We start from the raw sequence: 8,205 nt of genomic DNA on the forward strand, positions 1-8,205 counted from the left end.
CCTCTTCCAGCGGGGCTGAAGCCCCCCTGCGGCTGGCCAGCCAGCGGCTGCAGGCAGCATGCGTGCTTAATGCTGCAGCTTGTGCCATATGGACCTTCTCCTCCTCCCCGCTTGCCCTCTCCATGTCTCCTTCCCCGCTCTGCTCCCCTCCCCCTGTGAGCGGTTTGACAGAGCAATTGGGCAGGCACTGGGACGGCAGCTCTGACATAAATCTCTCCCGGTGTGGAATGAGGGGTATAAATATCCAGAGAGTGATGTGATCTTTCCAGCTGCTATTAATAGGTCCCTGGAGAACAAGAGCGAGCGAGCGAGACTGGCTGACACTTAAAGGGCTAGCAACTCCCTTATGTGCTGTGAAAATTAATCAGCGCTGTGGCTCACCATCTTCCTCCAGGCTAGAGCAGAGCCCTCGCCGAGGTGCGCGTGGGGAGGAGGCGGAGGAGGAGAGAGCCACTAACGACTCGCTAGTTAGGCAGCGGCGATAGGCCAAGCCATGCACCGTTGATCCCACTAACTAGCTAGGAATGCCTGGGTGGGCTGCGCGATGGCGCGGCTTGTGCAGGCTGCTCTGGTCGGGCGCCGCGGTGTGCCAGCCAGCCGCCGGCTCAGCCTTGCCTCGCAGGGAGGCAGGTGCCACGCAGTCCCTTGTGCGGGCAGGGAGCTCCCTGGCAGTGGATGGCACGCTGCAGCCTGCGCCTTGTGGCGGTCGCCGTCTTTTGGGGATTACAGGTCTGCCGGGAGTGCTTTGCTCTTCGCTTGCGTGCCATTCTGGGTACAGCGTTTAGCCCTAGCAGAGCGAGCGGTTGGCTTTTGCCGGTGGTATGTCTTCAGGCCCGCCTTCGGCAAGCCAGGAGCAGCGTGTGTAGTGCTGCTGAGCTCTTGCGGCGCTATTTAGAGACGAGGGGTTTGGTCTGGAGCCGGTGCTTCCTGTCCCTGGGTGGCAGGAGAAATCTGTGCACAGCATCTGGCCTGCTCGGTCCAGATGGGAGGAGCAGACCATAGGCCCTGTAACCCCTGTGTGCCGGGAAATGGCTCTGCCTGTGCACAGGAAAGGTTCTTGAGTGCGTCGGAGGGGGGTGTCATGCAAAGCATGTAGCAGGCGTAAGCAGAGAGTAGTGCCTCAGCTTCCACAAACGTGTTGTTTACTCTCCTACCCCCTGCCCCCCGAGAAGTAGAGAAGACTGTGACGGACGGGTGTGTGTGTGGGGGGTCTCTGCAGTTTTGGGGTCACTGGCTGGGGGAGCGAGGAGGCTGTAGCCGAGGAACGTGGTGCCCTGATGCAGTAAGAGTTACGTGCCGTAGATGAAGAAAGCTGGGAGTAGTTCTCATGGGGACGTGCATCTTTCTGCACTGGGACTGTCTCCGAGGGCTTGGCAGTGAATGCGGTTCAGGCCAGGAAGAATCAGTGTGTAAGAGCCGTGTCCAAAGGTCAGGGATGTCCTCTTCCTGCTCCAGTAGCCCCTGAGGTAAGGCTGGCTGATGTCCCGCACTGCCCATGCCACGTTGAAGAAGGCTACTTACTGCAGGTGGGGAGGTACTCATAGGCCAGGAGGGCTGCGCCCTGCAGTTAGCAGGGTCGTCTGTTGAACTGAGGGTTGGGAGCATCCTTCCAGAACACACGGTGTGCTCAGGTACTGTGGAGCCGCATCCCAGTCATGTCATGTCTAATGCCCGTGTGGAGCTCCGAGGGGAAGAATCCCAGCATGAGCCTAAGAGATTCTGCCAAGGCGAATAGATCCTGCAAGGAGGGCTGCTGCAGCATTGCTCAGCTGCGTGCGCGTCCTCCAGCCCAGAAGCCTGCGTGCTCTGCCCTGACCGCCTCTTCCCTGGAAGGCTCTGCCTCGGCCTGCGGGGCTGTACGGAAGGCTGGGCTGGGTCTGGAGCGGGAGAGCCTCACCCTGCCACCCCAGCAGAGCTGCCGCACGTTGCATCATCCTGCTGGGCTGGGAGCTGCTGCTGAAGTGGATGCTCCCTCTCACCCAGGACATCGGAGCGGGAGCCGGGGTGGTCCTTCAGGAGCTGGAATGGTCCCTCAGGCCCCTGGGATATGATACCGCTTAGCTGATGAGTGCCTGCACTTCCCGGCTCTGCCCTTGCCTTGTAACTCACCGCCACCTTCTCCTCAGCTGCCTCAACCTTCTTAGTCCTCCCCTGCCCCATCTCAGCTTTTTCTTTATAGGCTTGCATCAAGACCATTTTCTTGTCTGCTCCGTTGTCTCCTGTGTGTTTTGCAAAGCAGAGGAAACTTACTTAATTACAGAGGGGGGTCCCTGTAAACCAGTAGGGCACCGAATTTCTGTTCAGGGTCACAAAGATGTCTGAGCTCTGGGAACACCTGGAAAAGAGCTCCAAGGATCCGTCCCGCTCACCAAGGGCCAGGCTGGCATGGAGCACCCTGTTCTCGTCACGGCCTCGGAAATGAGGACCCCGGTGTCTGCGCCTGTGCCTTGGAGCGCTGGCAACCCCGCCGTGCCCGGGTGGGAGTTCACTGCTGGTCCGCATGCAGCTCACTGTGGAGCAGGATCGTTGGCTCGAAGGGGCCAGGGCTAATTGCCAGCAGGAACGACTCTGGGTTGTGCCTTGCCGCAGGCTTTGTCTGGCCCTGCGACCAAGCCCGTGCCCTGGCCCGGGGCAGTGCCCCCGGCAGCTGCGCACACACAAGAGGCACCACCATGCTCACTCGCTGCCCTCTTCTCTTGCAGGTTTCTGACCGAAGGGCCTGGGAGCTCCCTCCACTGGCGCTGTGGGAAGCTTTAGCCAAACCAATGCACCCTGACAACAAACTGCCCAGCCATGGCAAGGCAGGCAGCACCGGTGCCCCGGCCCAGCACCACAACGTGAGCCAAGCACCCACCTGCAACCTGGGCTCTAAGGGTGTGGGGACGGGCAGCCATGGCAGCAAGGCCACTCAGATCTCCCCTGGCAACTCTGGACTGAAAAACAGCCAGAACACTGTCCCAAACTTCAGCTCCTTGAAGGGCAAGGTGAAACGGGAACGAAGCATCTCGGTGGACTCCGGAGAACAGCGAGAAGCCAGCACCCCTTCACAGGACGCAGAATCAAAAGGTAATGCTCTCCTAAACTTTGCCTCAGCACGTCCTCCTCGCAGTTGCTCCAAGCGTCCTGGCAGGACCTGGGATGGGAGCAGCTGTGAGCATCTTGGGTTTCTGTGCTGCAGCTTCTGTCCGGGCTTGTCCTGGCTGCTTCTGCGTCTTTGCATCACTACTTGTCACATCCACGGTTTTGGGACCAGAGTGGCTGAACATTGTCTTTTACGTTTCTTCCCCTAAAGTGTTTGTTACACCAAGAATCTGGGACTCTGGTTTCCATGGGCTAAGCTAAGCAAGACCGTGGTTCACTGAAACAGCACCAAACACCTCTGCTTTGCAGGGTGCAGACTTTCCACTTGGGACCGAGTTGAGTTGTTTTCTGTCTCCTTGCTGTTGGCAAAGAGCTGCCTTTGTGGTGTTCTTGCAGCTGCCTGACGACTCGGTCGTGGTTAGCGAGGAGGTGCTGTGAGGGTCGCTGTCTGAACAGTTCTGTGGTTTCGTCAGCGATGGATGACTCTTGTGTTACAGCACGTGGCTTCTGGAAAAGGGCTGAGTCAGTGCTTCCAAACCCTCTGGCTTCCCTGTCCTCACCAGCCTTCCCTGCAGCCTCTTGCGTTCCACCCAGCTCTGTGCTCAACGGCTGCACGGGGCGCACGAGCATCTTGTGGGGGGTTGTCAGAGGAGAAATCCCAGTGGCGCCCTTTGTTGCAACCAAGACTCACACACGGCCACCCGAAGTTGCAGTCCCCCAAATGCAGAGCTGCTGTTCTGGCTCTTGCCCCTAAGCATTCGGTTTCGCAGCCAAAGCTGTGTTGCCTGACTGGCGTAGGCCAGAGCTGTGCCTTGGAAGAACGGGTAGAACATACCTGAACAGACCTCCTGCCCCCAGGAAAGCTTTCTCCCAGTTGCGTTGAGGGGTTACTGTATGCCGCCAGTCATGAGCATTTGCAGCTTTATCCCAGTACTTGCGTGTAGCCCAGACGTCCACAGGAAAATTACTAAAATGGCTGTATCAAGAATGCCCGAATCTCCTTCGTTCCTGCTGCAGTGCACTGATAGGTCGTGTGACTATGGCCTGGAAACCATGAGGTGATGTAAAAAAGGGAGGCCAGACTGTTAGAGTAGAGTCAAAGGACAGGACTGGAAGTTATCCACCCTGTGTCTGATCCCTTTCCCTGAGTTGCTGGGTGCCTTTAGACGAGCTGCGTCTTCTCTGAGCTGCTTCAGCCCCATGTAAGAAATGGAGGGAGCACCCAAGTTTACAGAGGGCATAGAGGCCACTGCCTGATTGATGTCTCTGAAGGGCAGAGTCTATCTCGTTCCTACAAAGAATGTGAATGTCCCCTCCCGTGCCATTTCCAGGTTTTAATTGCTAAATCACAGACCCCTTAAATTTCGGCTTAATACCCAAAGCTGTCCGGTTTGGAAGCGCAGTTGGACACGTTCTGTGTTTGCAGGCTCCTTTCAGACAGTGAGAAATACATCTCATTCTGCATCGCTTGCTCTCACAGGGGAGTCTCACCAGGTCTGGCTGCAAAGACAAGGAGCCCGGACTGAGCAGGTGCTTCAGGCCTCTACCAGGGCTGGGCAGATGTCGGTGCAAGGCTTCTCGCCTGGCACATCCTGGCTGGCTTGGCAGTGCCGGCGTGCAGCACACAGCTGGGCAGGGCCGCAGCCTTCCCAGTCCCTGCCAGGTCTCCGCAGCTCTTCTGATGGCTCTGTCCCTTTGCAGGTGAGGTGGCTCCCCGTAGCAAGCGGCGGTGCGTGCTGGAAAGGAAGCAGCCATACAGTGGGGACGAATGGTGCTCTGGGCCGGACAGCGAGGAAGACGACAAGCCCATCAGCAGTGCACACAGTGAGCGTCTACCTCCTTACCAGCTCAGAAGCTTGAACAAAGCCAGGTCCCTCCTGCAGCTCAGCAGGGCAGATGGCGCTGGCACCTCTGGCTTTGCCTGTGCGTGCTGACTTAGCCGGGCACGCGGCATGGTGGGCCATCGCAGCTGGCGGTCTTTGTGCTGCGAGAGTGCGTCTGGCGATGCAGTGAGGCGTCGGACCCATTTTGTGGAGATGCTGCTGAGGTGCTGGAGGGGACGGTGTTGAGGTTGGGTGTCCCCGCTGTACGTCGCTCTGGCCGCACTAGCGGCAGAATGGCCATCTTGAAAGTGTGTCTGGCTTAAATCTGGTTAAGCGTGCCTACCGTGGTCATAGCGTCAGCCAGACCACACAGCATGCACTGCCCTCGTCGCAGCCGGAAGTCTGTGCCAGGCCGTCCGCCTGGCTCTCCACAGCTCTGCTCTAAAGGCAGTGGGAGGCTAAAGAGGCTCTTGGGGTCTTGACAGCGGTTCTGGCAGGGCTGAGCCGGCCAAGGTGTGCACCCTTTGGGGTGACAAACTGTAGGTCTCTCCCGATTTCTAAAAGCATCCAGACTGAGATTTTTTATTTTTTTTTTTTTGGCATCTAGAATTCGGTTTCCTTTCAAATTGCAGCAGGGAGAATATCTGAGAGGACGGGGCTAGGTCCTGTGGGCCCCAAGGGCCACAGCTGATGGAAGCGTATGAAACCAAGTAGAGGGTGGCCTTTATGCCTGCCGGTGCCCCCTAGCCATCCTCTCCAGGACGTTCTCTTGTGTTTCTCTGCGCAGTTCACAGCCCCTGTGGGAAGGGATAGTGCCGCATCCCTGTTGGAGCCTGCTCCGAAATCTACCTAATTAGAGCAGGTCAAGGTGGGGCTGTCCAGGCAGCGCCTGCGTCCCCGCACCAGATGCCCAGTGGCATTTCTTCTCTTTAAATGGTGCTGTGCTAGGGCTGGGCTGCTGCCGCTGGAGCTCAGTAGGTGTGCGGGGAGGAGAGGAGGCGAGCCTGCCTTGGGCGCAGCGCGTGCGTGTGTGTGCGAGGAGCTAGGCAAGAGGAAGGCACTGCACGCCTCTGGTAACTTCAATGCTTATTAGTATTACTTAAGAATATTATTTAACAACAGCTGACAATTAATAGTCACCGCCTCGGTGGACAGCATCCCCTCCTGCCCCACTCCTCGGGGCAGGAGAGTGTCGGCCCCTGCAGGGGCACGGGCAGGCGGCGGGGGGGACGGGCAGGCGAGTGCTGCCACCTCCCGGTGGCCCGGCCGGCGGCGTCTCTGCCCGTTCCCCGCAGGTCTTTGCCCCGGCTCCCTCCCTGCCGCCCGCTCCTTCCCCGGGAGCCGCAGCAGAGGCGGCCCTTTAGGCTGTCGCGCCGCGCTGCCTTCAGCCGCTTCTCCCCTCTGCTCCCGCAGACTGTAATGTAGCAGATCCTGCGATGTCCACCGCCTCACAGCTTGGCCCAGGGTCCAACCCGCTGCCGAACCTGAATGAGACCACTTCTTCCAGCGTGCCTCATGGTGCTGCCCCCGGCTTACGGTCAGACGCTGCAGGAGGTGGAGGCGGCGGAACAGGAAAGCAGCCCTCGCAGTTCGTTTACGTCTTTACAACGCACCTTGCTAACACGTAAGCAGTAAATCCACCCGTCCGTCCTCCGCAGGCCCGGGGCCCGCCATACCTGCCTGCTGCACTCGAGTACGAGAGAGCTGGACAGACCCATGTCGCTTTGGTTGCACAGAGTGGGTCCCCCCTGAGGTTTAGGAGGTTTGCTGGCAGCTACTGCTGGTGGGCAAACTTTGTCTCAAATGCACGCTTCCTCCCAGCGATGCCCAGCACCGCATTCTGCAACGCGTGCCGTTGAGTACACCTGGTCAGCACCCAACACAGAAAGTCACCCAAAGCAGTACGGACTGCTGCTCTGATTCGGAAGTATCCGAGGGGCTGGGTGTCATGGGGAGTGGCGTGTTACACTTGGTGTCCTCCGCTCGATTCCTCCCTTTTGTTGTGCATCGTCTCAGCCGTGGAGTCTTAGCAAGGCTGTTTAGTGTTAGAGCTCTGCTATACCGCAGGCTGGGCGTGGTAGATCCCAGAGCATCTCAGTGATGGCCACCTTAGACCAGCAGTAGGCACGAGGCAGAGCCGAGTGCCCATCACAGGAGGTGGGAGGAGGGAAATCCAGGGCAAGCAATCATCAGTTGGAGAACCTCACTGGCACCTGTGCAAGACAGGCGGGAGGACTCTGAGAATATCCCCCCTTGTTGGTGACCTCCAGAGATTTCCCTTTTTCCATGGGACTGAAGCACGGAGGTGGCACCTGGGGCCTGGGATGGGTGGTATGGGGTACAATGCCTGTTCTTGAGCAGTTTGTGCTCTCTCCCCAGAGCTGCGGAAGCTGTCCTGCAGGGCCGAGCTGACTCTATTCTGGCCTACCATCAGCAGAATGTCCCGCGTGCAAAGCTAGACCAGGTATACCAGCCATGAACCAAATGCTTCTGTCGGCACATGCTGCTGAGGGACCATTCCCTTCTGAGGTGGCTGTTGTCCCCCCGGCTCTTGGGTCAGCTGAGGAGGAAGGGGCTGTCAGAATGCCCTTTCAGTGGGGTGGGAAGCTGCTTTGCTGTGGAACCTCTTCGGAGTGAGTCCTGGCTGCTGTCAGCTGTGAAAGGTTTGGGATCGGGCCCTGCAGCCACGTGGGCAGAACACCTGATCGTGCCTTTCCAGGGCCTGCTTCTTCCCCGCGAGGAATGAAGGTGAACTGCCACGGGGCATGTTTTTGGGACAGAGAGGTCTCCTGCGGGATGCAGGGAAGAATGTCTACCCAGGGTTTTTCCTGCTCACGTTTATTTCCCTTTTCTCTGCCAGGCGCCAGCTCCTAAAGTGCTGGGGGTTGCTGAGCCGCTTCCGATTAACCCTCCTGCTGCCAACACTCCACAGTCCCAGCCACCGGCACCGCAGGCGAGTCAGCCGCAGCCTCCCCCGCCGCAGCCTCCACCTCAGGCCATCACCCAAGCACCTTTGCCAGCATCCAGCAGCCTGCCCCAGGAAGGCACAAGTGAAGATGTCCGGAGAGATCTGACTCCCAACTCTTTGGGGAACAACAGCGGCGGCAACCAGCCTGGGAGTAACCACCCAAACACGCCCACCGCGTCTGCCAACACCATGCAGCCTGGGCAAGTGGACTCCTCCGCCACGTCTGGCTCCGGCCTCCTCGGGGAGGGCCCGGGTCCAGGGATGCCGGGGAACGGGCAGGCAGGCCTGGGCCCCAGGAACCCCATGAACTCGGAAGGGCTCTCGAAGGAGCAG

General features: G+C 58.9%; 1 protein-coding gene across 1 annotated transcript in view; it reads left to right on the forward strand.

Annotated features, from left to right (window-relative positions):
• The first annotated feature begins 2,765 nt into the window (after positions 1 to 2,765).
• BCL9L (B-cell CLL/lymphoma 9-like) overlaps positions 2,766 to 8,205 on the forward strand; it is a 10,533-nt gene continuing 5,093 nt past the window's right edge. The window contains exons 1-5 of the mRNA XM_009879523.1: positions 2,766 to 3,066; positions 4,783 to 4,905; positions 6,318 to 6,528; positions 7,284 to 7,368; positions 7,765 to 8,201. Coding sequence (XP_009877825.1) covers positions 2,766 to 3,066; positions 4,783 to 4,905; positions 6,318 to 6,528; positions 7,284 to 7,368; positions 7,765 to 8,201 — 1,157 coding nt within the window. The remainder of the gene's footprint in view (positions 3,067 to 4,782; positions 4,906 to 6,317; positions 6,529 to 7,283; positions 7,369 to 7,764; positions 8,202 to 8,205) is intronic.

This window comes from Charadrius vociferus, unplaced genomic scaffold (assembly GCF_000708025.1).
Source record: "Charadrius vociferus isolate BGI_N301 unplaced genomic scaffold, ASM70802v2 scaffold172, whole genome shotgun sequence".
Lineage (NCBI taxonomy): Eukaryota > Metazoa > Chordata > Aves > Charadriiformes > Charadriidae > Charadrius > Charadrius vociferus.